Source organism: Microcaecilia unicolor, chromosome 6, assembly GCF_901765095.1.
Source record: "Microcaecilia unicolor chromosome 6, aMicUni1.1, whole genome shotgun sequence".
NCBI lineage: Eukaryota > Metazoa > Chordata > Amphibia > Gymnophiona > Siphonopidae > Microcaecilia > Microcaecilia unicolor.
This window is the reverse complement of record NC_044036.1, coordinates 63,727,355-63,747,746: the sequence shown is the minus strand read 5'-3', so window position 1 is coordinate 63,747,746 and position 20,392 is coordinate 63,727,355. Positions and strand designations below refer to the sequence as shown.

The following is a 20,392-nucleotide window of genomic DNA, read 5'->3' as shown; positions in this document are numbered from 1 at the left end:
ATACTGCTGCTAAAAATACTAAGAAGCCCATATACAGACATGCATTCTTTCCATTAGTTAATCAGAATACAATTTGGTCTTGAAAATGATCTGAAGTCTGCTTAGCAACATGCTTTAACTACAAGGACTCCCAAATCGGCAGTCTTTGAAAGGATTTTCCAGCATTTTGTGATTTGAGGGGGTGCATAGAATGCACTGTTCTTGTATAGTTACTGCCTATGCCTAGGAAAGGAAAGCTAAATAAAAAGCAAATATTCAGAGTATTATGTTGATGGCAAAATGAAAGACTTAATTATTTAGCAAGATCTTCAGGATATTTGGAGATATATATGGTTTCAGAATTTTAAATTCAGAATTCCATTTAGAAGGGCTAAGTATGACAAATGCTGGAAAATAGTTTGCGTGCATTACACAGACCATTCATTGTTGCTTTCTCTTCTTTCGAGTATATGTGAGCAACTGTCTACAGAATGGAATAAGAAACAAGACAGAGCTGGAATAAGTTTTCTGAAAAGAGCTGCTCAGTAAGGAGCTGATTTCAATCTTATTTTCCTATCATTGTGCATCTAACATGTTTGGAAGGTGTTTTATAGAGAACTGTACACTGGTTAAAAAAAAAAATGGTTTTACTTGCTTGAATTGGTTGTCAGAAAATTTCCTTTCACCCTGTGGATAAAATTTGTCTTGTTCCATAGCTTGCTAACATTTAGCTGCACTAAGATGAAGCATTCCAGGTGGAGTGTTTAGGTCAGGGAGGAAAAGCACAAGTGTAAATTGCATTTTCAAATCTTGGTGCAGATTTTGCATTCAAAAAATTATCTGGCTTAATTTTTTGATCCTGTGATAGTGTGGGCCAATTTTCAAGCATTGGGTCTCTGGGAGGCCTCTAAAAAGCAATGTGAAGTAGCTTAAACAAAAACACCTTTATTCGGGACTTAATCAAAAACAGGAGAGCAAGTCCTACCTTATGGGCAAGCCACAGCGGAGCAGCAAAAGGGTTCCTCATATATATGTAGTGAAGATGTAATCTGGAGGGGCTTCCTTTCCTTGTTCTGGGCCTCCCTGTCTTTCAGTAAGTGGAGAAGGCTTCTTCTTGGAGGCAGAAGTGAGGGGCGCTTGCCAATATCTTTTTAGTCCAGTCTAATTTGGAAATAAACTGGGCTTCCCCAAGAATCTCAGTGAGATCATTAACAAGAGGTATCAGATATGCTTCAAGCCTGGAAACTTCATTAACTTTCCAGAAGTCAGTATAGAAGTGGAGGCTTCTGTCTGGCTTGGTAACCAGTACAATAGGAGATGACCAGCTCTGTTGGACTCTTAAGACTTTGAGTTTAAGCTTCTCATTATCTGCTGAGGCCATGGCGTCCATCCTCCAGGATCCAGTATGGTTGCTGTTGGATGACCACTCCTAGGTACATAATGATATCATGACAAACAAGATGAGTTGTTCCTAGAATTTTGGAGAACCTGTCTGCATTCTGACTGACAAGCCACTCTAGGTCAGCCTTCTGGGCTGGTGAGTTGATCCCTGAACAGGACATGTTATGGCTCAGATTTCCACAGAACCTCTGCCCCAAATGTATCCCCTTGGGCTACAGGAGAGGCTGCATGGATCTGCTTTTTTTAGATTCATGTGGAAAATCTGAGCCGCCATTTGTCAGATTGGGCTACCTTATAGTTCGTAGGCCCCATCTGCTCATTGAGTTTAAAAGGGCAGGCAGAGTTTGGTAGACTGTCCAGCTTTCTTCAGCTGCTGTTGCATTTTGCAGGACATTGTCGGACCAGTTGTATACCATGGGCAGACTGTCTAGCTTTCTTTAGCTGCTCTTGCATTTGCAGGACATAGAGGGGCATTTTCGAAAGAAACGTCAAAGTTTGGATTTGGACATCTTTGTAAAATGTTCAAATCCAGAGGTGGGGAAAACCATATTTTCGAAAAAAGATGGATGTCCATCTTTCGTTTCAAAAATACCATCAAAGATGTCCAAATCCAAGGACGTACTTAAATTTGGACGTCCCTAGATTTGGATGTCTTTGACTTTCGGCCATTTTCGAACACAAAGACATCCAAAACAGAGGAGGAGTGGCTTAATGGTTAGTGCAGCGGGCTTTGATCCTGGCAACATGAGTTCAGTTCCCACTGCTGCATCTTGTGACTTTGGGCAAGTCAAATGCACAAGGGGCATTTTTGGATATGACATCTAAATCTGAATTTGGATGTTTTTTGTAAAATGTCCAAAATCAGAACAGGAAAGGTCATTTTCTACAAAAAAAAGTCTTTCTTTTCCTTTTGAAAATGCTGTTTGGAAATATGTTTTGTGATTTGGGGGAGGAAGGGGAGGTGATCCCCAAGTCCCTCCAGTAGTCATTGGGCATTTGGGGCACCTCTTGTGTGGAGTAGAGGAGTTGCCTAGTGGTTAGTGCAGCAGACTTTGATCCTGGGGAAGTGGGTTCAATTCCCACTGCAGCTATTCGTTATAAAAACAGGTCTAGCTCAAAACATCTTCCCCTCTCTGACCATCATTTGATAACTTAAACACCCTCCTCCCCCATCCCATCCAATCTTAACCAATATATTTAGGAATCTTCAGGCTATTAACCCTTCTACTCTGTCCTCTAATGTTTTGTTTCTAATCTCTTCTCTACCACTATGTTATCCAAGTCTTTCAATGAGGCTGTCTCTTCCTATAATACTATTCTCTCCTCTGCTCTGGATACTCGTGCTCCTCCCATTCCCCGTTCTATAAATCGTGCCAAACCCCAGCCTTAGCTGACCTCTAGAATCCGCTACCTACGTTCCTGTGCCCGCTCTGCCGAACGCCTTTGGCTGAAATCGCGTGCCCATGCAGACTTCATACATTTCAAATTCTTGCTGACCTCCTTCCAGTCTGCTCTTTTACTATTACATCCAGTTGGCAAATTCTCTTGGTTCAAACCCTTGACGTCTCTTTGCTACACTGAACTCTCTCCTCAAAGTGCCTTCACCTCCAACCTCCCCCCCCCCCCCCTTTCACTTTCCCCCCAGACTCTGGCTGAGTTCTTTCATGATAAGGTTCACAAGATTAAACTTGAATTCTCAACCAGGTCACCTCCACCTCTCCTTCCCTTAGTCCATTCTCTCAACCCTCCAACCCCTGCCTCCTTTTCTTCCTTTTCCGAAATCACTGAGGAGGAAACTACACATCTTATTTCCTCCTCGAAACCAACTACCTGTTCCTCTGATCCTTTTCCCACCCATCTACTTAACACTATCTCTCTGTCACGTTTTCAAATCTGGAACTGGGTTGTGAGCCCTTGAGCCCTTGGGCCACTGCCGAGGAGCGGCAGTGGCAGGCAAAACCACCCCACACCAGGGGCAAGGCAGAAATCTGACAACAGTTAGGCTTCACCTGTACCTGGCCACTTTCCACCAGGAGTTAAGCTCCCAGCTTCAGGTGGCCGACAGGACTTTGCAGGGCAGGGCAGGAGCTGAATAACAGCTAGGCAGCACAGGGACTGAGTGTCAGAGGGGAAAGGAAGGAACATGGCCACGTAACAGTATCTCCCCCTCAAGGCCCCCCGACTTCCACGGGGAATTCAGGTCTCCACGGGTAGCAATGGTGAAATCTACGGAGGAGTCGCCAAACATGACCAGGGGTAGCTTGGCTGGAGCTTGAACAAGGCTCAAGGCTGGAACCCGGACTGGCATCAAGACTGGACTTCGCCTTTTGGCTGGAGCTGGAACACAGCTCGGACTCCGCATCTCGGCTGGAGCTGGAACTTGGCTCGGACTCTGCATCTTGGCTGGAGCGGAAACTCAGCTTGGACTCAGCATCTTGGCTGGAGCTGGAACTCGGCTCAGACTCCGCATCTTGGCTGGAGCTGGAACTCGGCTTGGACTGCGCATCTTGGCTGGAGCTGGAACTTGGCAGCGGCTTGGCTAGCAGGACCACTTGAACTGGCATCGGAGGCTCGGTCAGAAGCATCCCTTGGACTAGGACTGGAGGCTCGACCTAGAGCGCCACTTGAATAGGTCTCGGAGGCTCCATCAGAAGCACCCCCCGAGCTGGCCTCAGGGGTTTCACTGGCCGTGCCACTTGAACGAGGACTTGAACGAGGATTGTGAGCAAGTGCAAGGTGATGCATGTGGGAAAAAAGAACCCGAATTATAGCTACGTCATGCAAGGTTCCACGTTAGGAGTTACGGACCAAGAAAGGGATCTGGGTGTCATCGTCGATAACACACTGAAACCTTCTGCTCAGTGTGCTGCTGCGGCTAAGAAAGCGAATAGAATGTTGGGTATTATTAGGAAAGGTATGGAAAACAGGTGTGAGGATGTTATAATGCCGTTGTATCGCTCCATGGTGCGACCGCACCTTGAGTATTGTGTTCAATTCTGGTCGCCGCATCTCAAGAAGGATATAGTAGAATTGGAAAAGGTGCAGCGAAGGGCGACTAAAATGATAGCGGGGATGGGACGACTTCCCTATGAAGAAAGACTAAGGAGGCTAGGGCTATACAGCTTGGAGAAGAGACGGCTGAGGGGAGACATGATAGAGGTATATAAAATAATGAGTGGAGTGGAACAGGTGGATGTGAAGCTTCTGTTCACGCTTTCCAAAAATACTAGGACTAGGGGGCATGCGATGAAACTACAGTGTAGTAAATTTAAAACAAATCGGAGAAACTTTTTCTTCACCCAACGTGTAATTAAACTCTGGAATTCGTTGCCGGAGAAAGTGGTGAAGGCGGTTAGCTTAGCAGAGTTTAAAAAGGGGTTGGACGGTTTCCTAAAGGACAAGTCCATAAACCGCTACTAAACGGACTTGGAAAAATCCAAAATTCCAGGAATAACATGTATAGAATGTTTGTACGTTTGGGAAGCTTGCCAGGTGCCCTTGGCCTGGATTGGCCGCTGTCGTGGACAGGATGCTGGGCTCGATGGACCCTTGGTCTTTTCCCAGTATGGCATTACTTATGTACTCGAGCAGGAATCAGAGGCTCAATCGAAAGCTTCATTCGGACTGGACTCGGAGGCTTAACTGGAAGCGTTACTTGAACTGGGATAGGAGGCTCAGCTAGAAGCGTCGCTCAAACTGGACTCAGAGCTGGGCTAGACCTGGAACTTACCATGGACTCAGCGGCTTGACTGGAACTCAAACCCGGAGCAGACTCAGGAACAGCTTAACTCAGGGCAGGCTCAGAGGCTTGGCTGGAACTCAGTGCAGGCTCAGAAGCATCTTGGCTGGAAGTCAGGGCAGGCTCAGAGGCTTGACTGGAACTCAGAGCAGACTCCGGCGCTGGGCTGGAATGCGACATGAAAACCCAAGGTGGGTGGCGGGCCAGACGCCCTCTTTCAGCTTTGGCTTCAGGAGTATTCTGCAGGGTTTGATCAAAGAAAAGTCTGCCGCGGTACGCCAAGAGCGTGATAGACGGGTCAATATCTGACACTGGATTTATCCAGCGCCCAAGCCAATTGACCCGTGTTCTCTCTGCAGCCGCTTCAGGGGTATACCTCAAGGCCGGATCATCAAGAGCAGAAACTGGGTCGAGACTGAAATCCAACTTGGACCTAAAGACTGGACCTGGGCTTAGACCCAGATTACCAACACAGGAAAAAGTCTTAGGCGGGAAACCCAGCTGGAAGGATGATCTTGCCAAGCTCATGGCCTTTGCATTCTGTCACGTTTTCAAATCTGGAACTGGGTTGTGAGCCCTTGGGCCACTGCCGAGGAGCGGCAGTGGCAGGCAAAACCACCCCACACCAGGGGCAAGGCAGAACTCTGACAACAGTTAGGCTTCACCTGTACCTGGCCACTTTCCACCAGGAGTTAAGCTCCCAGCTTCAGGTGGCCGACAGGACTTTGCAGGGCAGGGCAGGAGCTGGATAACAGCTAGGCAGCACAGGGACTGAGTGTCAGAGGGGAAAGGAAGGAACATGGGCAGCAAGGCAGAAAACTGGGCTAGACAATACAACACAAGGCAGGGGCAGGACAAGCTAGGGGACAGAAACTGGAAGCTGCAAGCAGTCACTGAAACAGGGAACAAAACACTGACTAACAAGACACAGAACTAAAAGCTGGAAGCAAGCACACAAACAGAAACTAAACACTGAGATACAAACAAGAAACAAGGCTAGGAAAACAAGTAAAACCTAAACTAACCCAAACACAGACTAACTAGAAACAGGCAAGAATCAAGGCAAGAATCTCAGAAAAATAACTGGACTAGCAGAAGTGCAACAAGCACCAACATACCAGGGCCTTAGACGCAATGCAAAGGCAAAGCAGAAATGTTCCAAGATGGCTGATAAGCCCAGAAGCAGTTGGAACTCAGCTGCTGCAATCACCCGGTAGCTAAGAGGGCTTTTGCAGGCTCAAACAGCACAAGCAACCCTGGCAGCTTGGAAGATCCGGACCGGACTAGGCTGAAATCTGGAACGGGTGACGGTCCACAGCAGCCACCAGTTCTGGCCACCAGAGGGCGAGGTGAGCACAGATGTAACACTCTCCTACTGTCATCCCTTTTATCTGTCATATCCTTAATCTTTCACTTTCCACTGCAACTGTTCCTGATGCCTTCAAACATGCCATAGTCACACCACTCCTTAAAAAACCTTCATTGGACCCTACCTGTCCTTCCAACTATTGCCCCATCTCCCTCCTCCCTTTCCTATCCAAGATACTTGAACGTGCTGTTCACTGCTGTTGCCTTAACTTTCTTTCATCTCAAGCTATTCTTGATCCACTTCAATCTGGCTTTCGCCCCCCTTCATTCAACTGAAACAGCACTTACTAAAGTCTCCAATGATCTGTTCCTGGCCAGATCCAAAGTTCTCTATTCTATACTTATCCTTCTCGATCTATCTGCTGCTTTTGACACTGTTGATCACAGCCTACTCCTTGATACGCTGTCCTCACTTGGATTTCAGGGCTCTGTTCTTTCCTGGTTTTCTTCTTATCTCTCCCAGCGTGCCTTTAGCGTATTCTCTAGTGGATCCTCCTCTACTTCTATCCCACTGTCACTTGGTGTACCTCAGGGATCTGTACAGGGACCTCTTCTTTTCTCCATCTATACTTCTTCCCTTGGTACTCTGATCTCATCCCATGGTTTTCAGTATCATCTTTACGCTGATGATTCCCAGATCTACCTCTTCACACCAGAAATCTCAGCAGGAATCCAGGCCAAAGTATCAGCCTGCCTGTCTGACATTGCTGCCTGGATGTCTCAGCACCATCTGAAACTAAACATGACCAAAACTGAGCTTCTCATCTTTCCCCCTAAACCAACCTCTCCTGCTCCCCCATTCTCTATTTCTGTGGATAATACTCTCATCCTTCCTGTCTCATCAGCTCGTAACCTTGGGGTCATCTTCGACTCCTCCCTCTCCTTCAGTGCACATATTCAACAGACTGCTAAAACCTGTCGTTTCTTTCTCTATAATATCAGCAAAATTTGCCCTTTCCTTTCTGAGCACACTATCAGAACCCTCATCCAAACTCTTATCACCTCTCGCTTACACTATTGCAAATTGCTTCTTACAGGTCTCCCACTTAACCATCTCTCACCTCTTCAATCTGTTCAAAATTCTGCTGCACGACTAATATTCCGCCAGTGTCGTTATGCTCATATTAGCTCTCTCCTCAAGTCACTTCACTGGCTTCCTATCCGTTTCCGCATACAGTTCAAACTCCTCTTATTGACCTATAAGTGCATTCACTCTGGAGCTCCTCAGTACCTCTCCACTCTCATCTCTCCCTTCATTCCTCCCCGGGAACTCCGTTCACTGGGTAAATCTCTCTTATCTGCATCCTTCTCTTCCACTGCTAACTCTAGACTCCGTTCCTTTTATCTTGCTGCACCATATGCCTGGAATAGACTTCCTGAGCTGGTACGTCAATCTCTATCTGTGGCCTTCTTCAAATCTAAGCTAAAAACCCAAGTTTTTGATGCTGCTTTTAACGCCTAATTCAGAACCCTTATTTTATCATCCTCACTTTAATATTCCCTTATCTCTTGTTTGTTCTGTCTGTCTGTCCTAATTAGATTGTAAGCTCTGTCGAGCAGGGACTGTCTCTTTATGTTCAAGTGTACAGCGCTGCGTACGTCTAGTAACGCTTTAGAAATGATAAGTAGTAGTGGTCTGGGATAATGGCCAATATTCAGACTGGTACCTGGTTAGCTCCACAAATAAAGGTAGGTCAGCCTTTTTGCTGTCCTTATTTTATCCACTTACTTAACCAGCTAGTGATGTGATAGGCAGGAAGAAGCAATTTAACTAGGAAGGAGGTCGGTTTGAATATCAGGTAGTTGATGTTTAAAATTAAAATGCAGGAACAAGGTTTATTAGATGGCTTTTATATATTTGTTTTCTGTGTTTGACTTAAGTGTCTTGTGCAAAATTCTAATTTGTATATGTTATTTTGATAACTGCCTAGAATTATAGATAGCACAGGTTACACATCTACCCCCGGATGTATTTATTTATTTATTTATTTATTGCATTTGTATCCCACATTATCCCACCTATTTGCAGGCTCAATGTGGCTTACATAGTTTTGTTATGACATTGTCATTCCTGAATATCACAAACAGTTATTAGTGTGCAGAGATTAAGTAGGGAAGAAAGAGGAAGTGATTAGCTGGGTGATTGTAGAAGTGGATTTTCGTAGCTGTTGGGTTGGGAAAGTGGATCGGTATAGCTATCGGTTCTCGTATGCCTTGTTGAAGAGGTATGTTTTCAGAGATTTGCAAAAGTTATTTGCTTCGACAATTGATTTCAGGTCTGTGGGTAGCGCATTCCATATCTGCATGCTCATGTAAGAGAAGGTGGTGGCATGCATCAGCTTGTATTTTAGTCCATTACAGCTGGGGAAGTGCAGATTGAGAAATTTGCGGGATGTTCTTGTGGCGTTTCTGGGAGGTAGGTCCACTAGGTTCAGCATGTAGATCGGGGCATCTGCGTGAATGATTTTGTGTACCATTGTACATACCTTGAACGCAATGCGTTCCTTAAGTGGGAGCCAGTGCAGTTTTTCTCTTAGGGGTTTTGCACTTTCATATTTAGTTTACTGGCGGCAGTATTCTGGGCTGTTTGGAGTTTTTTGATAGTCTGTTCTTTGCAGCCCGCATATAGTGCATTACAGTAGTCCAGATGGCTTATTACCATTGACTGTACCAGGGTGCGGAAGATGTATCTCGGGAAGTATGGTTTCACTCTTTTGAGTTTCCACATGGTGTGGAACATCTTTTTCGTCGTGTTCTTCACGTGAGTATCGAGACCTAAGTTGCGCGTGCAAATACAGTCATATTCTGGATTTGTGTGTGCAGCTTAATTACTTAATCCAATCAGTGCCGATAATTGCCACTTAAAAAGCAATTATTGACATTGGCATTAATTAGAATTTATACGCAGTACAATCTAAGCATATTCTATAAAGTGATGTGTGTAAATTCTAAGTCACATAGTTGAAAAGGGGACGTGGCCATGGGTGTTTCTAAAATCTATACGTGTGGTTATAGAATACACCTGGTCTATGCATAATTTAGACATTGGCATTTACACTAAGCTTTAATTGGTGTAACTGCCTGCGATTAAATTTAGTCATGTGGACAGGTGCTCGGCGTATTCTATAAATTGTGCAGAAATTTAGGCTTATTCTATAAAGTATGCCTAAATTTAAGCATACTTTATAGAATACACCTAGGCCTATTTTGTTTCAGCGCCATTTTTTTTTGCATTATATATATAATCTAGTCTTTAGGGCTTCTTTTACAGAGCCTCACTAGCTATTCCCTTTCAGTTCCTATGGGATTCCTCTCATTTGCTGCATGGAAATTGCTAGTGCGGCTTTGTAAATGAAGCCCTTAAAAAATAATAAATCTTTCGGGTCCATGCAGTCTCTTTCTGTAGATAAACCATTCTGCAACAATTTGCTGTTATTTCTGGTTGTTAATCTACATCTCATGATAAGTGCTACTAATAATTATTTAAAAAAATTGTGACATTTATATCCCACATTATCCCAAAAGCTATTGAGTTCAATGTGGCTTACAATATAGCTTAAATAAAGAATACAATTTCAACAATCGTAATACATTGGATTACGAACAAGGATTAACAAATTAGTACATAGATTATACCAATATACGAATTGATAGTCAAAGCACAAGCAGAATACAAGATTGTCAGCCAGTTAATTAGATGTGTGGACTTAATTATAGCTTTGTGCCTGCTCTGCTCTCCTTCAGTATTCAGTAATGCCTTATTTTGTACTGGAGGGAAGCTGATGGAGCAAAAATTAAAGTTTTAACATACATCTGCACCAAATGTTCATAGGTTATTTTGCAGCTACACAAGCACAACCTGCTTCAATGCTTTTTTTTTTTAACTTAAATTTAATGAAAAATCTTTTTTTTTCATGTAGGGAACTGTTGGTTTACCTGGAGAAGTTGGACCACCTGGAGGTCCTGGTGAAAAGGTGAGGTTATAGTTGGCATTAATTAATGTTCTGCTCTAACTCATTACCCAGTATCATAAATATTAATTAATGTCCACATAGAGGTCCAGGGCAGAAACTTCATTTCCAGTTTCGTCTTTGTTGAAACAGCAAACTGTTTTACTTCTACTTTATTTTCTGAGATGTGTTTTGAGATTTTGAAGGTGATTCTGAAAAGTGTTTCAATGGATAAAATTGGGATTTACCAATGGAAAAATCCCCTTTGAAAAATCCCTTGTCAAGCTGGTGGAAGTATATATCTTCACAGCTTTTACCGCACCCTGATTTATCACGAGTCCCCAAACTCCCTTGGTAAAAGAATAACGCTGCCTGTGAGCATTATTTTACCAACCCAGGCACAACAGGTCTCAAAGCTGCGGCCTGATGCTCCCAGGCTGAATCTTAATGGGGCCGGTACTCCCCCACCCAATGGCAATACATCATTCCAAAGCTGAGCTTCCCCCCCCCCCCCCATCACAATCCCCCTACCCAGCAAGGTTCTCACCCAGTCACTAAAGACCCCCTCAACCTGTCACAGCCCCTCATCCCCACATCTACCATCAATATCCTGTTGTCTAATGGGGGTCAGGCAGGAGCTGCTGCCCTCATTGGTGCTGGGTTCAAAATGGCACTGGCGACACATAACAGTAGTCTTGCAGTACTATCACCAGGGGTCAAGTTTCCAAATAAGGGCTACCTGCATTGTGGGCCCAAAGCATCACAAATAAATTGAAAGGCCACACTCGTCAGTACTTCCTCGATTTCCCAGTCATTGGAATCCACCCTTTTATCTGTAGATAAAGACCCTCTGACTTTGCATCTAATTGAAATTCTCAAGCTAAAGAGTCAAAGTCTATAAGCTGTTCTGCATCAGCTGTCAAACAAAGTGTAATCTTTTCTGTTCCCATTCCCCCCATCTCTGGTGTGAAATTACCGTAAGATAAGCTTGAATTTTTACCCAAAGGGGCAGTCGGGACAATGTTTCCTCCTTTATGCTATGTCCTTTATATTTGATGCCATGCTCTCACATTATGTGCCACTGTACAAGTCTCCCTCAAAATCTTATCATTCCCACTGTTCATGGAAAGGGTCACCAGGAACAAAAGTAAAGAATAACCCTCCTCCAGTGCCTCTTCTGTTTGCAGCCAACTCCGAGGAATCCCCATGATACCATTTTACTATGCTAATGAGTCTGGATGCCCAGTAATAAATTAGGTATCCCATACTTATTTCATATTTATGTATTTATTTATTTATTTGTAGCATTTGTATCCCACATTTTCCCACCTATTTGCAGGCTCAATGTGGCTTACATTGTTCCGTAATGGTGATCACCAATTCCGGAAAAGAGAAATACATAGTTAAAAGGAGGTGGCAGAGAGGATTATGTAGTCAAATAAAGAAAATTCATTTTCATAGCAAGAAATAGAAGGTATTGGATTAAACTTCAATCATGGTAGATTAGCTAAAACAATCAGGAATAAAGAGTTATGTTATGTATAGTTATAATGGCATATGAAACCCAGTCCTGGCACTCCTACCATGCTAGATAAAATTAGACAGCTTACCATTCAATATTCTAAACACAACCTGAGGGATAATAAAAGGGAATTTGCTGGAACCTATAGACGTGGGAGAATATTCATCTTTACCATGTTAATTCTCCCTACTCACAAAGGACTAGATTCTATATATGGCACCTGAAAAACTGGTGCCAAAAATATCTGTGCCTAGGCATATTCTGTAAACCGCACCTAGACTTAGGTGCGGGTTATAGAATATGTCTTGTGGCCATGCCTACGCCTAACTCTAGACATGTCCATTTACTCCAAGTAAAACCTGGTGTAAATACCGGTGCCTAAGTTAGGCACAGAGCAGGTGTATTCTTTAACTGTGCGCATAGATTTTCAGAACACCCATGGTCATGCCCCTTTTTGACAGCATGCATTAGAATTTACACACACCACTTTACAGAATATGCCTAGCAAATTGTGCATGTAAATTCTAATTAATGCGAATTAGAATCAATAATTGCTTGTTAAGTAGCAATTGTCTGCTGATTGGCTTGTTAAGTAATTAAATTGTGGGTGCAAATCCAGAATACGACCGGACTTGTGCATGCAATTTCGTTTGCACTGTATAGATTCCAGGGGGGAAATGGACAACTCCATCCTTAATTTGAGGTCAAGTAATGCCCAGTTATGTGAAAGATGACACACTGTGAAGCAGATTCAGTCCGCAGGCAAAGTTCAGCTTGACTGTAGCATGAAAGGCTCAGATTTGTTCCTATAGTCCAGCACTGCTCCAAATTTCTCCACTAAGGACATCAGTGCCATCTGTGACATATCTAATGGTATGAATAAATCTATCTCATTCTATTCTGTTCTCTAGGATTTATAAATTGCTAGATCTCAATAGGTTCAAAGTGGTGTACAATCATAGCCCATACCTAAACAAAAATTATACAATGATTTCTACATAGTAATAAATAGTATGCAAAACTCTAATCAAAGCTAAAGCAAGTTGTACTTGTAAGTATAATATTTTTGAAATAAATACGTCTTCAAACGTTTATGAAAATAAAATAGGAGTGTTGTTTAATAGATATAGGAAGTTCATTCCATTTCAAAGCAATCTGATATACAAAAGTGCTATTGAAAACTTAATTACATCTACGAAACTTTAAACTCTAATAGATGATAATGGGCCAATCGAGATCTTTTCCTAGGGTCTGCCAGTATAATTGACTCTGTTAAATAATAAAGGTACCTAACCAAAAATTATTTTATGTGCAAAACATGCCATCTTAAACATTACTCTCACTTAAAAAAATAACCCAGTGCCGTTTCATCAGTAGCCATATATTAGTTTAGCAGCAGTATTTTGTATGAGTTAAATTGTGACATTATTAAATAATTGCACTAAAAGAGCAAAATGATCCACAGAGAAATAGGGCTGAACAAGTTTAAGATGTTTAAGCTTAAAAAATGCCCTTTTAAATAAACTATTGGCTTGGATTTCAAAAGAACAATCCACAGTAAGATAGTTGTCTTTAAGAGGGATTATAAGAGGATTCTTACAGTCAAAATTATTAAACCTCAACATTTTAGTTTTATTCACATTCAGACTAGGCATATTTCTCAGGGCCCATTGTTTTATTTAATTTAATAACATAAGACTAGCCATACCAGGTCAGACCAGTGCTCCATCTATTCCAGGATCTTGTCACAAGTACCTGACAGAATCTCAAATAGTAGGAAGATTCATGCTACGAATCCCAAGGACAAGCAGGAACTTGTCCAAACTGTTTTTAAACCCAGATACACTAACTGCTGATACCACATCCTCTGGCAATGAGTTCCAAAGCTTAACTATTTGTTGAATGAAAAAATATTTCCTCCTGTTCGTTTTAAAAGTAGTACCATATAACTTCCTTGATTGTCCCCTAGTCTGTGTACTTTTTGAAAGAGTAAAAATTTGATTTATGTTTACCCATTCTGCACCACTCAGTATTTTCTAGACCTCTATCATATCCCTCCTCAGCTGTCTCTTTTCCAAGCTGAAGAGTCCTAACTTCTTAAGCCCTTCCCCATGTGAGAGGAGTTCCATCCCCTTAATCATTTTGATTGCCTTTCTTTAAACATTTTCTAATTCTGCTATATCTTTTTTAAGATACGGCGACCAGAATTGCACACAATATTCAAGGTGAGGTCGCACCATGGAACAATACAGAGGTATTATAACATTCTTTGTTTTATTTTCTATCCTTTTCCTATTAAATTCCTAGCATTCTGCTTGCTTTTTTGGCCGCTGCCACACACTGAGCAGAAAATTTCAGCATATTGTCCATGATGACACCTAGATCTTTTTCTTAGGTACTGACTCCTAGGATGGAATTTTTTTGGTATATTAAAAGCAGGAAGCCGCAAAAGAATTGGTTGGACCGCTAGATGACCGAGGGGTAAAAGGGGCGATCAGGGAAGACAAAGCCATAGCTGAGAGATTAAATGAATTCTTTGCTTCGGTCTTCTCCGAGGAAGATTTGGGAGTGATACCTGTGCCAGAAATGGTATTTGAAGCGGATGAGTCAGAGAAACTGAATGAAATCTCTATAAACCCAGAGGATGTAATGGGGCAATTTGACAAATTGAAGAGTAGCAAACCAGATGGTATTCATCCCAGAGTACTTATAGAATTGAAAAATGAACTTGCGGAACTATTATTAGTAATATGTAAATTATCTCTAAAATCAAGCATGGCACTGGAAGATTGGAGGGTAGCCCATGTAATGCCGATATTTAAAAAAGGTTCCAGAGGGGATCTGGGAAATTATAGACTGGTGAGCCTGACATCAGTGCCGGGCAAAATGGTAGAAACTATTATAAAGAACAAAATTACACAGCATATTCAAAAGCATGGATTAATGAGACAAAGCCAACATGGATTTAGTGACGGGACATCTTGCCTCACCAATATATTACATTTCTGTGAAGGGGTGAACAACCATGTGGATAAAGGCAAGCCAGTTGATATCGTGTATCTGGATTTTCAAAAGGCGTTTGACAAAGTACCTCATGAAAGACTCCAGACAAAATTGGAGAGTCATGGGGTAGGAAGTAGTGTCCTTATCGTGGATTAAAAACTGGTTAAAAGATGGAAAACAGAGAGTAGTGTTAAATGGTCAGTATTCTCAATGGAGAAGGGTAGTTAGTGGGGTTCCCAAGGGGTCTGTGCTGGGACCGCTGCTTTTTAACATATTTATAAATGACCTAGATATTGGAGTAACTAGTGAGGTAATTAAATTTGCTGACGACACAAAGTTATTCAAAGTTGTTAAATCACAAGAGGAATGTGAAAAATTACAAGAAGACCTTACGAGACTGGGAGACTGGGTGTCTAAATGGCAGATGACGTTTAATGTGAGCAAGTGGCAAGTGATGCATGTGGGAAAGAGGAACCCGAATTATAGCTAAGTAATGCAAGGTTCCACATTAGGAGTCACCGACCAAGAAAGGGATCTAGGTGTCATCGTTGATGATACGTTGAAACCTTCTGCTCAGTGTGCTGCTGCGGCTAAGAAAGCAAATAGAATGTTAGGTATTATTAGGAAAGGAATGGAAAACAAAAATGAGGATGTTATAATGCCTTTGTATCGCTCCATGGTGCGACGGCACCTCGAATATTGCGTTCAATTCCAGTCACCGCATCTCAAAAAAGATATAGTGGAATTAGAAAAGGTGCAGAGAAGGGCGACAAAATTGATAAAGGGGATAGGATGACTTCCCTATGAGGAAAAGCTAAAGCTGCTAGGGCTGTTCAGCTTGGAGAAAAGACAGCTGAGGGGAGATATGATAGAGGTCTATAAAATAATGAGTGGAGTGGAAAGGGTAGACGTGAAGCGTCTGTTTACTCTTTTCAAACATACTAAGACTGAGGGGGCATTCAGTGAAGCTACAAAGTAGTAAATTTAAAACGAATAGGAGAAAATATTTCTTCACTCAACATGTAATTAAACTCTTGAATTTGCTGTCAGAGAATGTGGTAAAGGTGATTAGCTTAACGTGGTTTTAAAAAGGTTTGGATGGCTTCTTAAAGGAAAAGTCCATAGACCATTATTAAAATGGACGTGAGGAAAATCCACTTCTTATTTCTGGGATATGCAGCATAAAATGTTTTGTACTTTTTTGGGATCTTGCCAGGTATTGTGACCTGGATTGGCTACTGTTGCAAACAGGATGCTGGACTTGATGGACCTTTGGTTTGTTCCAGTATGGCAATACTTATGTAACCTAGCATCAAACATCTATGATTTGGATTCTTCCCAATGTGCATCACTTTGCACTTGTCCACATTAAATTCCGTCTGACATTTGGATGACCAGTCTTCCAACTTCTAAGATCTTCCTGCGATTTTTCACAATCTGCATATATTTTAACAACTTTGAACAGTTTTGTGCCTTCTGCAAATTTATTCACCTCGCTTGTTCCCATTTCCAGATCATTAATAAATATGCTAAATAGTACCAGTCCCAGTATAGATCCCAGTATAGATCCACTATTCACCCTCCTCCACTGAGAGAATTGGTCATTTAACCCTACCGTCTGTTTTCTATCCATCTACAACAGAACACTGCCTCCTATCCCATGTGTTTTAAATTTTGTCAGGAGTCTCTCATGAGGGACTTTGTCAAACACTTTATGAAAATTTAAATACACTACTTCAACCGGCTCACCTTTATCCACATGTCATGTTTATTCACGCAGTCGAAGAAATAAAGGAAATCAGTGAGGCAAGAATTTCCCTTGGCTGAGTCCATGTTGACTCTGTCCCATTAAGCCATCTTTGTCTTTGTGTTCAGTGATTTTATTATATGTAATAGTTTTCACTATTTTTGCCTGGCACTGATGTCAGGCTTCCCAGTCTGTAATTTCCTGGATCACCCCTGGATCCCTTTTTTAAAATAGTCATTATGTTGGTCACCCTCCAGTCTTCAGATACTATGGACGATTTCAGATCACTAACAGCAGATCTGGAATTTCATATTTGAGTTCTTTCAGTACACTGGGATGTATAGCATCCAGTCCAGGTGATTTATTACTCTTTAATATGTCAGTTTGTCTCAGTACATCTTCCAGGTTCTCCAAGATTTTATTCAGTTCTCTTTGTTATAAGACTTTCAAAAAACATTTTAATAAAAATTTAAAAAATTAAAAAATAAGCGGTGGCCACCACATCATCCATGTCATCCTCCTACGCCATCATTATTGGCTCCAAATCTCTCAAAGAATTCAACTTAAAATTCACACCCTGAGCCTTGAAGCCCTTTATGTAGGGACACCTCCATATCTTGCTTCCCTAATTTTTCCTTACACTCCTTCCAGAGCTCCATGCTCTGCTTTCAATCACTGACGCCATCCTTCTGTTTTCTGTTTCTGTCTTGATTCAATGTCACACAGTGCTTTGTTTTGTACTGCCCGCCTCCCATGGAATTCTCTCCCTATCTCCCTTTGTGCAGAACCATCTTACTTAAAATTTAGATCTGCTGTGACCTACCTTTTCTCCCAAGCATTCCTTAGATTAATGGGCAAATAGCAGTATGCTTCAGCTGTGATCTGTCCTTAGTCCTGCAATTCCTTACCATTTTCACTCATTTTTAGTTCCTTACTGGAGGAGTACCATAATAATTAGTACAGCGGCCTGAGAATCTGGGGAACCAGCTTCAATTCCCACTTGCAGCTCTCTGTAACTCTGGGTAAGCCACTTAACCCTCCATTACCCCAGGTTCAACATAAGAATAACCATACTGGGTCAGACTGATGGTCCAGCTAGCCCAGTATCCTGCTTCCAGCAGAGGCCAATCCAGGTCACAAGTATCTGGCAGAATCCCAAATAGTAGCAAAATTCCATGCTACCGATCCCAGAGCAAGCGGGGCTTTCCCCATGTCTATCACAATAGCAGACTATGGACCTTTCCTCCTGGATTGTCTCAATACCTTTTTTTAAAACCCAGATATGCCAACCGTTGTAAACACATCCTCTGGTAATGAGTTCCGGAGCTTAACTATTTGTTGAGTGAAAAAATATTTCTTCCAGTTTGTTTTCAAAAGTATTACCATGTAACTTCATTGAATGTCCCCTACTCTTTGTACTTTTTGAAAGAGTAAAAAATCGATTCATTTTTATTTGTTCTACATCACTCAGGATTTTGTAGACCTCTATTATATCCCCCCTCAACTGTTCTTTTCCTAACCTCTCAAACGAGAGGAGTTCCATTCCCTTTGTGCTCTATTCTAGGCAAGGTGAGGTCACACAGCGTCAATAGCCAGCATAAACCATTTCCAAGTAAAAGGTTTACCATTAGACTCTCAGTTCTTAATTGAACTCTTCTTTAATGTAGCAATCATATCAAACAAAGAAAATCAACTTACAGTTCAGTTGCTTGGAATGAATTGTTGCCTTCTGCAAACAGAGTCTGTATCTAGTTGCCTCAGATGCAAGGAAATGGCCAGAACCTCAGCCCAGCTGAGAGGAAAAGCCATAATACTCAAAGGGGAAAGTGGTAAAGAATTTTGATGGAATCACAGTAGATTAAGGAGAGATCAGTCCCTAGAACAGCTGCTGATCACAAAAATGCTAGGAAAACTGGGACTCTCTATCACAGCCCCCAGGGAGAGGGAGGGAGGGCTGGCCCTGGCCAAGAACTAAGAGGCAATAGGGAAATCTCACAGGGAGTCAGTCACAGGAAACTGCAAACTATAGCGATAGAGCCCTAGTACACATTGCTATGTATAGACAGACAATGCAGTTGAATACAAGTAATACTCATCTCTAAATATACATAACAAATCACCTTGCTACCATGAATATGGGGGCAGAACACTCTTTATCATTTTGGTCACCTTTCTTTGAACCTTTTCTAATTCTGCTATATATATTTGTATATAAAATGTAAACCATTTTGATTATAATCACAGAAAGGCAGTATATCAAATCTCATCCCTTTTCCCTTCCCTATTTTAACAATATGATAATTAGGACTGCATCTCTATAAAAGATTTTTAATCATGATTAATCACGCGATTAATCACACAATTAAAGGGATTGTATTTATTTCCTACTGCAGTTCCTTGTGAATCTGGACAAGTCACTTAACCCCATTACCCAGTACCTGCACATAATATGCAAACTGCTTTGATTGTAACCACAGAAAGGAGGTATATCAAATCCCATCCTCCTTCCCTTCCCTAAAGGATTGATAATCTCCCTCCCTTTCACTCCTATACCCAGCATCTCTCCCTCTCCTCTTTTCCCAGATCCATTATCTCTCTTTTCTGGGGACCATTCTCTTCCCTTCCTTCCTTCCATTGTCTTGCATCTCTCCCTTTCCACCTCTATGACTAATGACACAAACTTGGTGGTGAGCAGCACCAAGCTCTTCTTGTGGCTGCTGGAACTGACTGCCGTGGTCATAGCTTCCATGAGTGGCCACTTCAGTTCCTCTTGCGGGTCTGCAGATCATTCCCCTCCCCCCCACCTGAGGTTCACATCTCCCCCTCCTTCTCCTCTGCCGGTCTACCTTAAAAGTAGTCTTCTGTTGGTCCCTGGAAGTGGCAGCATTGCACATATGCTGTCTGCGGCCTGCCCAAAGCTTTCTGTCTGCCTGTCCTGCCTCCTCTGACTTCTTTTTTCTGCATGGGTGGGATGGGTCAGAGGGAAAGCTTTGGACCAAAGCCACCGAGAGATAGAGCTGGGCCTGGCCACCGCCCCTCCCACTCAGGATGCAGCCACTGCCACCGCTCCTCCCTCACTTAGGCTGCCACTGTCCCCTGCCCCTACCTGTGTCAGTGTGTCTGCTCCTCCCCGTTCTCCAAGGAGTGCCTGGCACCAGGGTCTGTCTCTCTCCTGCTCCTGTGTGCTGGACTGGGTTATCACGTTAATACAATCACCCAGGTCCCAACAAGAGCAAGAGAGAGACTGGCCTGGGTACTTTTGCCCCCCCCCCCCCCCCACACACTTTCAGCGGCCCTGCTTTGGACCAGGGAACAGGCAGCAGATGTCCAATGCTGCTGCTGGCTAGAATCAACAGAAGACCACCTTTAAGAGAGACTGGTGCAGGGGTGGGTGATGTTGAAACGCAGGGGGGGGAAGATGTGAGATTGTGCAGAGAACAGGGGTTGGTAGTGGAAGAGATGTTTGAAGGAGACAGGAGACGCCGCAATGCAATTAATTTTCTAGCTGCGATTAATAGATTAATTGTGGGGTTAACTACGATTAAAATGCTGCCCTAATAATAATAATACAGGTTCTTATTTTTCACATCTTACCAAAAGGTTTAAAGTGAATTACAATAAAATAACAGAAAAGAAAATATTTTCCAACATACATAATAGTCTCTTTACAACAGAAATCACTA

The 20,392-nt window shown here is 42.5% G+C and overlaps 1 protein-coding gene across 2 annotated transcripts in view; it reads left to right on the top strand.

The window, feature by feature from the left end:
• COL24A1 (collagen type XXIV alpha 1 chain) overlaps positions 1 to 20,392 on the top strand; it is an 804,368-nt gene that overhangs the window by 458,618 nt on the left and 325,358 nt on the right. For both annotated transcript variants that reach the window (XM_030205800.1, XM_030205801.1), the window contains one exon: positions 10,408 to 10,461. In XM_030205800.1, the coding sequence (XP_030061660.1) occupies positions 10,408 to 10,461 (54 nt within the window). The remainder of the gene's footprint in view (positions 1 to 10,407; positions 10,462 to 20,392) is intronic.